The sequence below is a fragment of the Crocuta crocuta genome, unplaced genomic scaffold (assembly GCF_008692635.1).
Source record: "Crocuta crocuta isolate KB4526 unplaced genomic scaffold, BGI_CrCroc_1.0 scaffold231, whole genome shotgun sequence".
Lineage (NCBI taxonomy): Eukaryota > Metazoa > Chordata > Mammalia > Carnivora > Hyaenidae > Crocuta > Crocuta crocuta.
Genome location: NW_027528357.1, coordinates 3,069,087 through 3,086,755, shown reverse-complemented (window position 1 = coordinate 3,086,755; position 17,669 = coordinate 3,069,087). Strand labels below are relative to the sequence as shown.

At 41.5% G+C, this 17,669-nt stretch overlaps 1 protein-coding gene across 1 annotated transcript in view; it reads left to right on the top strand.

Moving 5' to 3' along the window:
• Window positions 1–17,669, top strand: part of FHOD3 (formin homology 2 domain containing 3) — a 403,414-nt gene that overhangs the window by 289,987 nt on the left and 95,758 nt on the right. The window contains 1 exon segment of the mRNA XM_077753850.1: window positions 801–908. Coding sequence (XP_077609976.1) covers window positions 801–908 — 108 coding nt within the window.

Genomic DNA, 17,669 nt, shown 5'->3' with positions numbered 1-17,669 from the left:
GATTCTCTGCTCCCCAACCTACCCCCCGCCCCCGCCACAAAGGCTTCAGGTAGTGATTTGTTTTCTGAGAACAAACTGAGTGATAATAATAACTAAAGGACAGCTATTCTGAAAACCAGAAAGAAAACTCTAGAACTATAGTAATCCTGAAACTCATCAGTTGTCTGGGAAATGATAAAGGCTCATTTAAACCTAGTGGCTGTACTTGTGGTTCAAAGGAAACATTCGATGAAAATATGAACACATAAACCTCTAGCCAGCAGGCCAGTTGGCAGATATGAGGACATTTTCGCCTTGGTCACTGGTCGTGTGATGAGATTACATTTAGTGAATGACACTGATTTGGAAATACCTAAAGCAGACTTTTTCATAAGATGTTTGTTTAGCTAATCATTTGGTGTTTTCTATAGATCTTTGACAGATTTACCACTAATTCTACCACCACGAGAGGCAAGAAGAATCTTCATAGATGCAAATGAAAATAATTGGGATTCTTTATGTTAGCAAAGAATTTTAACGTACATTGAACAAATAAGGAAATATGAGGGTTTTATTTACACTCCTTGTCATAAATCTCTCTGACCAACTGTTTTGGCCTGTGGGAAACCTCTCTCATGAGAAATAAAATGAAGCAGTTAGTAAATCTCTTGAAGTTAGAAAAATCGCTAATGGTATTAGCATTTCCGAACCTGTTCTTCTTGCAAAAATGAAGATAGTTAGCTAAGTGTTGTTCATTTACTGACTTGTACTCATTTCTCTGTCCCTTTCTCCTCCTCACCTTAAACTTCGGCACTGTTTAGATACAACAGCTTTGGCAACACCTCTTACCACTCAAGACCCTGTGGATCTGCTTTGCCAGCCACCCCCACATCGTCTTTTTCACCTCCGCAAGAGGCCAGGCTGGAAAGGTGGGTTTTCTAAGAAGTATGCCAATGGCTTCACCATCCGGTGAAGGAAATGAGTTTGATGAAGAGGGACTAAAGGAAAAGAAATAAAAAGCATAATCTAAAGTATTTGTCTTTACATAATACAGTCCAAAGGCAAGAATATTTTCTCTTTCACACTATTTACTAAGTAAATATTTTATGAGAATTGATTTTTTTACTGTGGTCTCTCCTCCCTATATTCTTTCCATAGAAAGCATAAAAAAATTGTTCCCAGTTACTTAAATATGAAGGTTTTGACTGACCTATGAAAAAACTTGTAGAATTTATGTAAGGTCTGCATTTTGTCCTTTAAATATGAGTTTTTACTTTTGAATGATTAATTCTATATAAATCAGGAGCTGGTGGGCCTATTAAGGTCACTACCTTAATGTAATTAATCCAGGACCTACCAGAAGGGAAAAGAATTGCATGGGTTCATGGAAGGAATTTAACTTGGCAAGAGTATTAGACCACTAGAAATTAACTAATTATTACTCCTGGAAGCGAGTGATTGCACAAGGATGTGTTTACAAGGAAAAGGTAAGACCTGTAATTTTAGAACAATTAAAAACAGTTACCCTTATATGGCAAGAGTGCTGAGTTAGGGAAGACTGGCTAGGGTTCCAATTACTCACTGGGAAGTTATTTAATCCCTGAGGGTGAAATGCTGGTTATGACATCTCTTACCTTAGAGGGTGGTTTTGATGAGCAACTGAAAAGGTACCCATGAAAGCACTGTGTGGGTCCAGTGGGCAGTGACAATATGTGATGACAAGATACAACATCCAGCAGCGTGTGATTGATCAGAAATCTAGACATGAGCAATTCACAAAGATCATTTGCCTCAAATCCTGAATTTAAAACAAATTAGACCTGTATTCTGTACTCTGATCATCTTCTGTGTATTCTGAAGTGTGTTTTGCTGAGTGTGGCTGGTGATGAGAGGTTTGGTTGGGATGTAGAGACCTGACAGCCCCAGGAAGAGGGGCTGTCCAATGAGCTTTGCCTCACCACGCTTCGTGTTACTTTCTCAGATGGCACATAAGCTCCACATTTTCAAAATCTCAGGTTCCACAGCCCAGCATGGCCCTGGGCTGGGTGTATCTGGGCTTAGTTAAATCTTGGCAGTAAGGAAACAAGTTGATTTCCCTGAAGACACTCTACCCTTCATCCTTGGGCACCTCTACTTGGGACCAACTGAGATCACTTGTGGTCCCAGAGAGGTCACCAATGAAGAGGGTCCTTATCAAATGGGATGTGAGATTTGGGGCCAAAGTCAGGAATATTAAAGTTTTACTGATGTTACATCTCACATCTTGTATCTGCTAGGCTGCCAGCTCCTTGGGAACAAGAACCAGGTCCCCTTCATTGCTGTGTCCCCCTTGGTACCGGGGGCCTGGCTATGGCAGAGCCACAGTAAACAACAGTTGAAGGATCAGGTGAATTACCCACTTATTGGTTGGGGAACAGTGTGGAGGTCCCTGAAGTTGACAGGTTATAAGGATGGAAAGTTTGTAGGTTTCCAAAGCCCTGGGCTTTAGGGGAGATTCACCCAAGGGTCCTAAAGGGGAAGCGCTAGCCTCTACCTCCTTCCCATCCCCTGGAAACCCAGATTCAGGTTTGAGTTGGGAGGGCCAGGAGTGTAGACTCTGGAAAGACTCTTGCCTGTGTCTCCTTCCCTGCTTTGTGTGGCTGTGTGTCATCTGGGGCCTGGGAAGGGAGGGGCATTGCGAGGGAGCATTAAAAGAAGAAGGATGGGGCTGGATCCCAGAGAACCTTGAATGCCCTTGGGAAGAGGTGAGGTTTCATCCTGAGATATCACGAGTGTTACAGTTTTGGAGCAGCTGGTGGGGTGCTCTAATATATCCATGCATGAAGCCAGTGGGTCGATGCCACAGGGGCAGGGACCACCATAAGCCATCTCTGAGCCCAAGAGGACTGACCATGCCTAAGTAGGGCAATGGTCGTGGGGCTTAAGAGGAGCAGTGGGTTTGGGCAAACTTGGAGGAAAGTGGGAGCAAGGAAAGCAGAATGAGTGAGGGTTCAGTCTCACTCAAGCATGAGGATGTTACAAACTAGGAACAGAGACAGAAGTTACTGAAAGAAAAGCAAATCACAGGTGGAGATGTTCAGCCTGGGGCATGCAAGTCATGAGAAGGCTGTATGACACCCAGGGACATACTGAGGGGCCCTGGGACGTGTGGACTCAGTGGTCCTTGGCTTGAAGAAGGTACTTGTATGAATCCCTCCAGCCAGCCTGCATACTGAGATTTGGTCATTGGAGAAGCCAGTAATGGGAGCCTTTTTTTTTTTAAACGTTTATTTATTTTTGAGAGAAAGAGAAAGGGGAGGGGAGGCCACGAGCGAGGAAAGGGCAGACAGAAAAGGAAACACAGAATCTGAAGCAGGCTCCCGGCTCTGAGCTGTCAGCACAAAGCCTGACGCAGGGCTTGAACTCACGAAGTGTGAGGTCATGACCTGAGCTGAAGTTAGATGCTTCACTTCCCGAGCCACACAGGCACCCCAATGGGAGTCTTTCCTTTCCACTTCCCTCTTACAGCATACTCTGCTACAGAAAGTTCTTCTTCTGAACCATCTGCTGTATCCACTAGCAAAGAAAATCTTCAAAGAGCTACTTGCTTGACATTTGCGTGTTTTTCCCAATTATCACCATTTATGGCTTCACAAAACCATGTGATCAATCATTTGAAACATCAGATATGCAGTTTAATTATTGACACCAGGAAGCCCCCAGGCCTGGCCACGCCACCACGTTTTACTCTTGCCTTGCTGGCTTATATTTGTGACTATAAAAAAAGAAAAATAAGGAGGGATCCCAACTCCTACTCATATTTGTATACATCACCCAATGTGCAATATAAGTTGTATTTATTATAATATGTAGTTTTATACAGTTTAATTTTTCATTTTTGACAACTGAATTATTTGGATGTCACTTATCTATTTTCACATTTACAACAGTTTTCTGCTCTACTAGGTATGTGATTGTTTTTACCGAATTATATACTTCAGTAGAATTTGTAATATTATTGAGATGTTTTATATACCCATAATTATTGAAACAAAAAAGAAAAACTCAGAAAAGACATTAAAGTATTATGAACAGTAGTTGTATTTTTGCAGCAAGAACCCACATTTTCTTTTTCCTTTTTTCCTTTTTTTAGTGTTTATTTTTTGAGAGAGAGAGAGAGGGAACGCGGGTTGGGAGGGGCAGCAAGAGAGAGGGAGACACAGAATCCAAAGCAGGCTCCAGGCTCTGTCAGCACAGAGCCTCACATGGGGCTTGAACTCATGGACTGTGAGATCATAAGCTGAGCCAAAATCGGACGCTTAAATGACTGAGCCACCCACGTGCCCTTCTTTTCCTTTTTTAAAGCTTGATGCTATTCTTTTTTTTTTTTAAGTTTATTTATTTATTTTGAGAGAGGGGGAGAGATAATCCCAAGCAGGCTCCACAACATCAGTGCAGAGCCCAATGTGGAGTTTGAACCAATGGAACCATGAGATCATGATCTGAGCCCAAACCAAGAGTCATATTTGGTCAAGCGACCAAATGAGCTATCCAGACGCCCTGAGAACCCACATTTTCTGTTAACACACTCCTGATAAATAAACAGCACGTCAGGGTGCCGTGCAGTACTGGAAAGATCTAGAACTCTTTTCCCTTGATTTGGAAATAAGACTCACTTCTCTTAAATCCTAGGAAAATCAGGCCAACTAAAACACCCCTGCAAGCAGGTCAGTCCACTTTGGAAATATAACTGGGCATCATTGTGAGCTTACAGTTTGCCATATTTTTCCCAAGCATGCTAGTAAGTTCGATGCTAATCAAATTTAGAATGATAAATTGACCTAGAAAGGAAGAAACAATATACAAAATTAACCCAAGTCAAGGGTATTAAAATGAATCCATCTCCACATCTCCTATTATGACTTCATTTATAGGACTCTTTTCAGAGACAACGTAACATTAATTTTCATGAAAACGGAACTTGGGCTGTGCCAAAACAAAAGAAAATACGAAATCCAAAACTACTTGCAAAGCCCTCAGGGATACAAGATGCAACTGTTTAATGAAAGCAGACTTTCTAAATGTTTCACTATTGAAACTGCGCTTTTTGAGTGGAAACATCCTAAATATTTTTAAAAGAAAAATTATAGGAATATTTGAACCATTCATGCTGAATATTGAAATGAAACAAACAAGCAAACAGTAATTACACCATAGCGAATGTGTCTGGGAAGTTGGGAAGGGCAGAGTGCGTTCTCTTTCCATCCCTGCGGTGACATCTCCATCTTGTGGGCCTTCTCAGAAATGGCGCCCGGATGCTTGGTGTGGTGACGGCAATTACTGAGCAATGACATTGAGGGGATCCCAAGTCAAGTTCCTGGGGCTGAAGGTGCTTTGAGGCCATCAGTCTTGGCGCTGAGTCTGGAGAATGTGCTGATAATGAGGCCCAGTTTCTACCATGAAAGGGGACGTTAGCAGGTGACCATGCTGAGTGCTCTGTGGGAGCACACTGGAAGAATCCCAGATCCAGATTTTGGGCGGCCAGGAAGGACTTCTGCATTCACTGAGCTGAAACCCAAAGGATCACTATGTGCCTTAAGCACTGATTCTGTTCTCTCTCCTATTTACAACAGTACCACTGGTATCAAGAGCTTTTTGATATCAAGTGCCTGGGTGGCTCAGTCGGTTAAGCGTCCAACTTCAGCTCAGGTCATGATCTCACAGTCTGTGAGTTCGAGCCCCACATTGGGCTCTCTGTTTTCAGCATAGAGCCTCCTTCATATCCTCTGTCCCCGCCCTTCCTGCCCCACCCTCACTTGTGAGCATGCACATATAGTCTCTCTCAAAATAAACATCTAAAAAATTTTTTTTAGTTTTTAAAAATTTAAATAAAAATTTAAAAAGAAGAAACGTTTAGAATTGTTTGCCCTGTTTCGTTGTCTCAGCAGAGTCTTCCTGCTTCCCGGAAGACCGTAAACCCACACATAAGTAGTGGCACCTCTGCTGGGAGTAAATGGATCATAAGGATGAGTAAAGGATGCAGTTTACATTTTATTTTTTTATGGGCTTTGCATGTACACAGTAGAGCATTTAAAAGATGAAGGACTGTACAATGAAAGGGAAGGTCCCTCCCCAGAAGCAATGACTCCTAGCAATTTCTTTTTTCTTTAATTTTTTAATGTTTTATTTATTTTTGAGAGAGAGATAGAGACAGCATGAGCAGGGGAGGGTCAGAGAGAGAGGGAGACTCAGATTCTGAAGACAGGCTCCAGGCTCTGAGCTAGCTGGCAGCACAGAGCCCAGTGCAGGGCTTGAACCCACGAACCGTGAGATCATGACCTGAGCTGAAGTCGGACGCTTAGCTGACTGAGCCACCCAGGCACCCCACCTAGCGATTTCTTATGTATATGTCCAGATATATTTATGTTTATGTAAGCATACACATGTTTGATAGAGCTTTACACAAATGGTAATACACTATACAAACGATTGTGCCTTCTGCTTTTTCACTGAAAAACTGCATCTGGGTTCTTCTCACTGCAGTACTTAACAGCTATTGCATTCTTTTAAAAATCTTTTTAACATTTATTTATTTTTGAGAGACAGAGTGAGACAGTGTGAGCGAGGGAGACACAGAGTGAGAAGGAGACACAGAATCCGAAGCAGGCTCCAGGCTCTGAGCAAGTGTTCAGCCCAGAGCCGGATGCGGGGCTCTAACCCACGAACCACGAGATCATGACCTGAGCCGAAGTTGGATGCTTAACTGACAGAGCCACCCAGGCTCCCTTGTCGTGTTGTTTTTAATGTCTGCATCCTACTTTTTTCTCTGGATTTTACTTCATAGACCCACTTCCATATTGATGAGCCCCGGTGTCTCACTGTGACTAATGACACCACAGTGTACTTCTTTGTCTGTGTGTCGTTTCCCACATGGGTGGTTATCCACAGGATCAGTGCCTAGAAATACATTTAGTAAGTCAATTGCTTATGCATTGTAAATTTTGATTGATTTTTATCAAATTGCTTTTCATAAAGATGATACCAGTTTTGAGAGCTTGTGGCCCACCCCTCTGCAGAAGGTCCATTCAACGTCTCAACCATTGCCCACCCGATGGTGAAGAGTTCTGTGTCATTAAACTTTAAATGTGCACTTCCCTTATTATGAATATGGTTGAGCCTGTTTTTCTATGTCCACCAGCATTTAATATTTCCTTTTCTGTGAATTTTTGGTTCATGGTCATTGAGTCCTTTTTCTTACTGAAGTATAGAGGTTATTTATGAAGTGTGATAAGAGTAGCGATTATTTTCCTCAATCATTAGTCTCTTGCTTCATTTCTGTGTTTTTGCCAGGAGGACAAATTTAAATTTTATGAGTTGAATCTAATCTTTTTTTTTCTTCTGATTTTGTGTTCCTCATGAGGAGGAAGCCTTTTCTCCTATGCGTGCTTCTAAGGATTTCAAGCTGCAGTTTTTTACACTGAAATGGTTTATCTAGCTGGAACTTATTTTCGCACATAGTGTGAGGCAGAGATCCACCTTAAATGTTTTTGCTTCTTTGTGTACCATTTATCAAATGATCCATCGTTTGCCTACTGATTTGTCATGCACCAACAGGAATCCAGATCCACACATATGTGACACACTGTTCCCTTAGGTGTGTCTCGCATCCCCTGGCTTCTGTGAGGCTGTCAGGAGCTCTCCTTCCTCCTGGTTCCTGTCTTTACCATTCAGCCAGGAGTCTTTGGAGCAGGACTATGTCATGTGCTACCTTGAAATGGTCTTGTTTTTGTCTTCTGCTATTGTGCAGTTGTCTACAGTGATGGACAGTGCTGGAATGGAGGATGGGGGTATTTGGGGAAGCTGGGATCGGCAGCTAGGACCAAGTCTGCTGTGCTGAGCAGTGACTTCTACCAAATCAAGCGCCCTCTTGTGGGAGCTCCCTTCTTATATCCCCCTTGAACACCTGTCTCCACCATTGGCGTAGTAACTCCTCCCTCAGAATGAAGATGTCCGTTTCCAGGCATTTCCTCCCTATTTGCAGTTACTTTAGCTTTTGTCTTTATTGCCTGCCTGGCAGACCTTTTGACTATTGCCCTGAGTGTAACTTGCTGGTACCTGTGTCTTCCTCCTGCTGATCTCCTCCTCTGTGTGGGCTGTTGTGCGTGGATCTGTGTGCTCGGGTCCCTTGTCCTGGTCAGTTTGGGCTTTTATCATTTCTTGCCGTCACGTGTATCTACATGTCCCTTGAGGTTTTACCTGTTTGGATTGAAAACCATTGATTTTTCCAAATAGATGATTCATACGTTTTTCTGGATCTCAAATACTTGCTGGCTGTGTTCCATTACTTGATCTACACAGTACTTCTTTTAAAATTGCATTAGCGGAGTCAAGAGCCCCATTGATGATGGGGCTTTAGTTAATTTTTTTTTTAGTTTAAATTGGTCAAAGTCGATTAAAAAAGACCTCTCAGACATCACTGAGAGAATCCTGAATAGCATATAAAATAAGATAAAAGGCACTTTCTTTTTATTTGACCTAATTTAATGGCACCTAGTCCATACCTGCCAATAAGAAATCAAGGTACCAGTGTGGATTGAGTCCCTACCATTCAAGGAAGCGGTGTTCTCCTTTTACGTCGTAGACTGCTGCTAGTTCCTGATACCAATCTTGTCACACACAGTGAGTTCCTGTAAGGCACACTGTGGTCCTGCTTAATCGATTGTATTACATCCAAAGTAATGGATGGGGGAGGGGAGATGCGCCGGTGTGTCGACAGAGAGAGTGTACGGTAGGTCTGGCTCCCTGAAGGCAGCTACCTGCTGTAACTCTGGGTGTTTGGGGACCTGCGTTCTATATCAGCCCTCTGTCCTGCAGGAGAACTCTGAATCCTCAACAGATGCTAGGGTCTCTTTCTCCCACATGTGTTTTGGAGCTGACTCCTTACCATTCCTACTACCATAGATTTAGTTCAAGACCTATGTTGTGCCTGGACTATCTATGGAGTGATATAGATCTTTCTGAAATATAGAAAGTTTTCCCACTTAGAAACCTTGAATGACTCCCTCTGCCAACCAGGGAAGCCCAACTTGATTAACATCATCAAGAAGATCTCTCACCTTTGGGTCCTGCAGGCACCTTCCAGCTTCGTCAGCCATCACATCCCCCAGCCTCACTGTACCTCAACCCCACGGAGATGCCATTATGAACAGACCAGGCACTCCTGAGGCCCCTTCCTTCAGATTTGCTCTGTTCTTTTGGCCAGCCTCTCCTTTATTCACCCACTTGATTCCTCCACATCCTGTAGGAGCCACATAGATGACATCTGTCCTGTAAAAGCCAGAGGACTGGCTTCCTCAGACAGGATGAATTGTAACATCTCTGTGGGTTCCTATACTACCTCTGTTTCAGCTTTCAGCCCTTTGATGTGTTTATCCTTTTGTTTCTAAAATAGGGTTCATGAATCTATAGTGGTCTGTGGTAGTAGGTTTGTGTCCCCCAAAGCAATGAGATCAAGATGGTTAACTTTCCTAGACTGGGTATTTTATTCAAAGACTTGGGGAAAATCTTTAAGACAAGCAGGACTGTGCCCTGTAGGATCCGTGTTCACATGACTTGTAAGAGACAGGTTTTTTTTTTTTTCCTTTTTGCAAAGAGGCGCTCTGTGCTGTTCTCACGTTCCTTCTGTGAGTGCCATCGCCCTCGTGTGCACCCTTTCCTAGTAGGTCAGCCCCTGATGGCTGGGTTTCTGGTTTCACACCGGCATTGTTCAAAGATTACAGAGTGAAAAAAGGAACAGGGGAGAGATTTCTCATTCAGAAAATGTACTCCTGGGTCCCTCATCCTATTTCTCCCATTCTTTTCCACACAGCCCAGCCATGAAGGAATAAGTCTTACTATTATGATAGGAGAGGCTGAGTTTCTTCCTGGGTTGATTTGAGAATATAAGTGTGTGTGTGTGTATGTGTGTGTGTGTGTGTGTGTGTGTGTGTAGATAGCTAGATATTTAGATAGAATCCCCACCCTTTCTCACTCTCTATGGTGCCAGTATAAAACCAGAATACCCAGTGACAGCTGGAAACCTAGCCTCTGGGGGTTGTACACACTCATACACGTACATAACGACTCCTGTGTTTCATTCAGTAAATATTTATTGGATGCTCAACATGTGCCACCTATGCTGGCGTGGGAATCCAACATCGATTTAATCAGACCCTGCCCCTGGCTTCATCTAGCTTATACTGTAGTGGCAGAAACAGCAGATAAGCAAACCATCAGCAAATGGAGAATTTCCACTGCAGTAAATTTTGTGAAGAAAATGAAATTTCTTAGAACTAGAGAGAGAGGCCATCAAAGTCGAGAGCCTAGCATAGGTGCTCTATCCTCATGAGGGACACCTCTGATAAGAGGTCTGGGAAACTGAGTCACCAACATAAGACATATTGCAACTTATCCCTAGGTTTGCCATTTCTCATGATGAGATGAGTAAAGCCATTTAAATGAGGGAGATTAAAAGAAAAAAAATAGAGTGAGTCCATATCTTTCTTTAAAACATGATCCTGAGCTGGAAGACTGTGTTTGGAAGAGATTTGATGTGTAGAGAAGGGGTGGGCATGCACAGGAGGTGTGGGTTGGCCTGGACTGAAAAGCAGGAGCAAAGACTGGAGGGCTGGACCTCGGTGTGGGCCTGCAAGGCCAGGAAGCCATGACACAGGAGGCGCTGGTGGCAAACCATGTTTTGGAAGCTGCCCAAAGAATGGTTTAATCATGAAGCCACATTGGGGTGGCCCGGGAGCTTGTGACAGGAGGACTGACCTCCTGGCTGGAGGACTCGCTCGGTCTTGGACAGGAGGGTGGAAAGTAAGAACAAACTGGCAAGAACTGCTTGTGAGCTTGGGGTCGAGGCCTGCAGAAAGGGCCAAGGGACAGGTCAAAAGATGACGCCAGCTAGGCCTAGAGGAATGGCATCATGCCCTGCACGTGAGTGACTATAGTCACATGAGACTGCACATGGGACCAGTGTGCACAGCACACAGTGTGAGCCCTGCTCTCGTCTCCTATAGCCCGGAAGCTCAGACCTGAGCCCAAGTAGCGTGTGACAGTTTGAAGAAGAGAGAGAAAAGGAAGCCTTAAACCCATGTCCCCCTCTTTGATGGCATATGTCTCCAGGATTGTAGCTGTGATGATGGAGAAAAGTTGTCTGTTTCTTGGGGCTGCCCCTGGGGCTTGCTCATTTCATCTTGAGAGCTGGGATGCAGCCCTGAAGGGTGAAAGAAGATTCTGACATTTCCCAGTTCCGGGGCAAGCAAGAAGAGCTTGCCAAAACCCAGAGTTACCTCTTCTCTTGTCATCATTAGATCGAGTGACCCCCAATTTCCACAGCGAGGTTGTAAGGACAACCTCACGGTTTTGCACCAATGAATTCCCATTTTATTACTGTTCTTTGACTTCTGTGTCTTGGTTAAATTGTCTACTTGTGAATTAAGTGATAATTTCAAATATCAGATAATTTGTGAACTTAGTGTGACTTTTGTTACTATTTCACCAGAGATAATTTTTTTAAATAAAAAAAGTTGAAGATTTGCTTTGTTCATAAATAAGACTTTTGCTTAACTCAGACTTACCAAAGGGGCCTGTGTGTTTACACAGCTTTTGCAGTATAATTGACATAAACGAGTTGAGCAGAAGTTTTGACATATGTATATGCAAGTGAAGCCATCATCACATCAAGATAATGCAAATATCCATCACCCCAAATATTTTCTCATGCCCTTTTGTGGTTATGGCTGCCCTTTCCCACCCTAGGCAACTACTGGTCTGCTTTCTGTCATTATAGATTAGTTTACATTTTGTACAGTTTTGTATAAATGTAATTATACTATATGTACTCTTAAGGGATTGACTTCTTTCTAATTACATAATTGTTTTGAAATCTATTCATTTCATTGTATGTTTCGATACTTCACTCCCTTTTATTGCTGACTAGTACTCCATCGTATAAATACACCATAGTTTATAGGTTAATGGACATTTGAGTTACTTGCAATATTTGGCTGGGAACATTTGTGTACAAGTCTCACTATGGAAATGTGCTTTCTTTTCTCTTGGATAAATACCTAGAAATGAAATGGCTGAGTCCTATGGTAGGTACATGTTTAGCTTTTTAAGAAATTGCCAAGCAGTCTTCCATAATGGTCTTACACCAGAGTAATGCTGGCCTCATCAGAAGAGGTGAAATGTATTCCTTTCTCTCTACCTTTCTATAAGACATTGGTTAACACTAGGTCTCCGGCCAACGGACTTGTTGAAATGCCCACTTCTACCGTGTCCTAAGTGTAACTCTTCTGGCCTCAGTTTCTTCATCTATAAAGAAGAGAATAGTACAACTTAGTACAAGAGTTTGTAAGGATTAAAAGAAATATTTAGGGGCATCTGGGGGGCTCAGCCGGTTAAGCGTCCAACTTCAGCTCAGCTCAGGTCATGATCTCATGGTTCGTGGGTTTGAGCCCCGCATCAGGCTCTGTGCTGACAGCTAGCTGAGAGCCTGGAGCCTGTCTTCAGATTCTGTGTCTCCCTCTCTCTCTGACCCTCTCCTACTCGTACCGTCTTTCTCTCTCTCTCAAAAATAAATAAAACATTAAAAAAAATTTTTAAAGAAACATTTCATGTGAAATAATGCCACATGATATTGTCTCCATCAGTGGTAACTATTATTACCAACCCCATTTCCGTGGAGTGGAATTACTGTTTCAGACATCCCAGTGAGGGAGGCCTTACCTAGATGGGTTTCTGGGGAAAGCCATGGAGCCTGGTATGGCCAAGATTAAATACTGCAATTCCTCTCACTCAGAGTAGATCATCTGCTCCATTGCAAAATCTCTCTCTGGCTCCTCTCCACCTGCGTTCCTATGTGGCTTCACTCGGTTGCAGCTGCCTCGGCTGTAACATAGATGACTTCAGCTTTCCAGGTGTGTTCTGGGGTGGCACGCAGTCCTGGTGACTCACCCAGCTGGTAGCCATGGTGGGAATGTTCACGTCAACCCCCCAGCCCATCCTAGCTTCTCAGACTGGGAGCTGCCAGTGTCGCATTCCAGACTGGCCCTGGAGACTGCCCCTTAGCCTTTCCCTGCATCCAGAGATTTTAGGCTCCCAACATAAAATGAGATGCATCAGGAACCCAGGATGGCCCTGATGCCCAGATGCTGTTCTTTTTTAAGTTTATTTATTTATTTTGAAAGAGTGTGTGTGCATGAGCTGAGGAGGGGCAGAGAGGGGGAGAGAATCCCAAGCAAGCTCTGTGGTCAGCACAGAGCCCGATGCGGGACTTGATCTTGAAAACCATGAGGTTATGACCTGAGCAGAAATCAAGAGTCAGACACCTAACTGACGGAGCCACCCGGGTGTCGGCCCAGATGCTGTTCTAAGCAAGCTCATACATAAACTCTCATGTTAACCTGATGGTGCTTCATGAGTTGCAAGTATTATTATCACTAATTACAAACAAGTAAACTAGGCTCACCGAGGTTCAGTGATTGGCCATGGTCCAGTTTTCTCTAAACCTTGCTGTGCTCATTCCTTCTTGCCATAGGCTGGTCCTCAGACCAGCCAAGGTCAAACATCACAGCAACTTCCAATCAAGTAGGGGATTGTTCCTGAAAAAGTTAACATGAAAGATAAAAATCTGTTAAACATGCCTTTATGAGGACAATTTACCATACTAGCTTGAATTTTGGTGGCTTTTATTTTTTTAAAGGATGATTTGGGATTCCCTTTTGTATGGTTTGAGTGCATTCTGGCATTGATATTATGGGTTGAGCCCATTTCCAGAAATAGGATTTATAGGACCACAGGTTATATTCTCACATGTTGGGCTTCTCCAGAAGACCTAGGGCAATTTATAATATGATGTTTATAGCCTTTTGTTTTTAGTATGATCAGGTGGCTTATGTGCATTTAGGACAGAAAAGCTCATGGGAGGTCTTCTAATTCTTCCTTCCTGCTACAGGGATCTGTGTTAGTGTGATCAAGAGAATGGATCTTGAAATGCTCAAGGCATTTTGCTTCATTTCCAGAAAAGAGACACCACACTCTGCATTGCTTTGAGTTGGCTCACATTTCAGTGCTTTCAGACTGAGGAACTAAGGGAGCTCAGTCCGACTTCGGCTCAGGGCGTGACCCACGGTTTGTGGGTTTGAGCCCCGTGTCAGCCTCTGTGCTGACAGCCAGCTCAGAGCCTGGAGCCTGTTTTGATTTCTGTGTCTCCCTTTCTCTCTGACCCTCCCCTGCTCATGCTATCTCTCTCTGACTCTCAAAAATAAATAAAGAACATTAAAAAAAAAAAAAAACTGAGGAACTAAGGAAGGAGACTTTCCATATTGTTAATGCTGCCCGCCAGTGTGTTTGCTGTTGTGATCTGGCTGGCGAGTGAATATGAGATCCAAGTGGGCAGGGTCAAACTCTGCAGGAAGGAATGACCTGTCCACCTGACTAAACTGGATACTACTTAGCATTCTCGAGTTCTAATACTACTTTTATTCAGGCTCCATAATAAGATAATCTTCTTTCCATAAGAAGATGATGTTTATGATATAGAGAGGCTTCCCTGTGACTTTATTTGCATAGCCACTAATGGCTCATTACTATGTGTTCACTCTTTCCTGAGATAAGCGCAAACATTTAGAAGAACAAACTAAATTCAGAAGTGTAAGGGGGAATGGCAAGGTCCTTATTTGTATCTTCACCCAAGCAAGAGCACAGACCTCCAAGCTCCTGTGTCTTGCTTTGAAAAGAGAATTCAGAAGGTAAAGGTGCTAGCACTTGAGACAACCACACAGAGCAGGCTGGGAAGCGGGGCTGGGTTCAAATTCCCCACATAGTCCTAACATAACAACTCTCCTGTGTACAGTACCTTATGTTTTGTTTTCAAATTCTGTAGCTAAACTTAAGTTTTGATGTTCAGCTAGCTTGGGCCTTCAAAGATACTTGATGCTAAANCCTAGCAGTGCTATTGCTGGGTCATAGGGGAGTTCTATTGTTAGTTTCCTGAGGTTCTTGATTCTTAAAGAACAGTATAATGGCTTCAAAAAATATATTCCAGGCTTACAGAAAATTTTAGGTAATGATAGAAAATTATGGAGCTATTGTTTATAAAATTGAAGCCCTTGTTCCTTTGATTTATTTTCTTCCCCAGTGATGGCCACCTGAAATTGGCTTTATCATTTCCATATATGTTATTATATTTTTGCCAAATATAAACGTACCCTTAAATAGCGTATGGTTTTGCTTGGCATGTATTTAAACTTAATAGAAATAACAGTATATCGTTCATAATCTTCAAACTACTTTTCACTCCCAATATATTGTGCTTTTGAGAATCATCTGTGTTAGTCCATTTCACTCTACTTTTCACAGGCATAAAGTATTTCTTTGTAAAAATGTAGTATATTTTTGTGTTCCTGTATAGTTTCTAGTCATTAACCAACAGTGCAAGGCAGTGTAACACATAGTATTCGTGTACGTATCTGCCATCTTTAGCATGCAAAAATTACTCTCTAGTACAAACCTTGAAGTAGGATTGCTGGGTTGTAGGATATGCATGTCTTCAAATTTATTAAGTGCGCCTCCAAAATGATTATATCAACCTAGACTCCCAGAAGTGATGGAAGAGAGTTCTTGCTGTCTTGTTCTGTGCCGATGCTTCAGGTCATCAGGCATTCGTTTCTGTCAATTTGCAATCTGAGACGTTTGAAACAATATACACTATAGGTTTAACTTGTATTCTTTTTCCCTGATTGCTAGTGAAGATGAGCATCACTTCTATATTTGTTGGCCATTTAATTCTCTTCTTCAGCAAAATGCCCATTATCTTTTGCTCATTTTTCCACTGACTGTTTTCTTTTTTTCTGATGCGGAGTGGTTCTTTCTGTTATACTAATCCTTGTGGTTCATATGTGTTATGAGTAGCTCTTCCTAGGTGGTGGCTTTTCTTTATTATGTACTCTTTAAGTGCATACAAATTTTAAATTTTAATATATGTAAATGTATTAAGCTTTTTCTTTTTGATGACCCTTTTTTTGTTTCCGGTATAAAAATTCTTTCCCGAGATAAAAATTGCAAAGTTTGCTTTTTTACACTTTCCACTCCCAGAATTTTTCTTTGTGTTTGGTATGTGCAAGGCATCACTGTATTTTCTTGTATGTCCTAATTGTCCTCGCAGCATCAATTGTTAAATAGTCCATCACTTCCCTACCAATTGATCAATTCTAACATTAAGATGCACTTAATGTTCCAGCACTGAGTGATGTTTACCATACTTAAAAAAAATTGTTGGCTAAATACCCATTGTCAGTTAAGAAAGCTCTCTCCAGTCCTATGCTTGCTGAAGTTTTTTGTTTTGTTTTTTTTAAATAACAAATGAGTGTTGTATTTAAAGCTTTTCCTGCATCTACAGAGGTAGTCATGGTTTTTCTCCTATAACCTATTAATACGATAAATTGCATTCATTGATGTATTCATCTTAAACATCCTTGCATTCATTGGACACACATGATTTTATTTCAGATTTTGCAGTGGTGTTCATGTCTGCAATCAGTATATAAGTTTCTATCACACTGTTCTTGTTTAGTTTTTGTGTCAGAATAATACTAATCACCTAAAATGAGCTGGGGAACTTTATATTCTCTGAAACTTGGTATGTGATTAAGATGAATTCTTTGGTTATTTGGTAGAACTCGCCTTTAAAAATACGCGCCTCTGGGGTTTTTATTTTTGTTTTGGTGTGTATGGATGTGTCTGTAATTAATGATTCAATTTCTTAAAGGTTTATAGAGCTCTAAAATTTCTATTTCTTCCTCAGTGAAATTTGGTAAATTATTTTTAGAAAAACATCCATTTCTTCAAAGTTTCCAAATGTATTGTCATCGGAAATTCTTCTCTTTTCTCATAATTATTTTTGACTCTTGTTGTTTGTACTTGTATCAATGTGCCATTCTTGAATATTGCTTGTTAGTAGCTTTTCTTAAACAGTTTTGACAGAATGTATTATTATTTTAAAAAACTATAAATGGGCTTTGGTTTTTAAAAATTTTCTCTATATATCTTTATTTTTCTATTTCATTAATCTTTGTCCTTATCTTTATTTCATTTCTTTTGCTTTCTTTGAATTTATCTCTTGTTGCTTTTTATATTGTTGAGTTGACCACTCATTAATTTTACTTCTTTTCTAATATAAACACTTTGGGTGCGAGATTTTCCTTCTAAATACTACTGTAGAAGCATTCTATAAATCTTGATATATATTTTATTCATGATAGTGCCTTTGAATCTTTTCTAATTTTATTCCTTGGACTGAATTATTTAGAAGTGTTTACAATTTTCCAATTATAAAATTTTTTTAAATTTATCTTATCTCTGACTCATTCACATTGTGGATAGGAAGGTAGCCCATATGAAACCAATTTTGGGGGTTTATTTATGAGCTTTGTGGCAGGAGTGCTGGTGAGCTTTTGAACAGTCCTCTATATTTGAGAAGAATGTGTTTTCTCTAATTTGGGGCAGTAGGTATATATGTTCATTTGCTAAACTTATTAATCAGTTTTTAAAAAATCTGTTACATCCATAACAATTTCTGTCAATCACTGCGTGAGAGGTACAGTAAACCTGTCCACTCTGTGGATTAGATTTAGCTGCATAGAACAGAAAAAATAAATACCAGC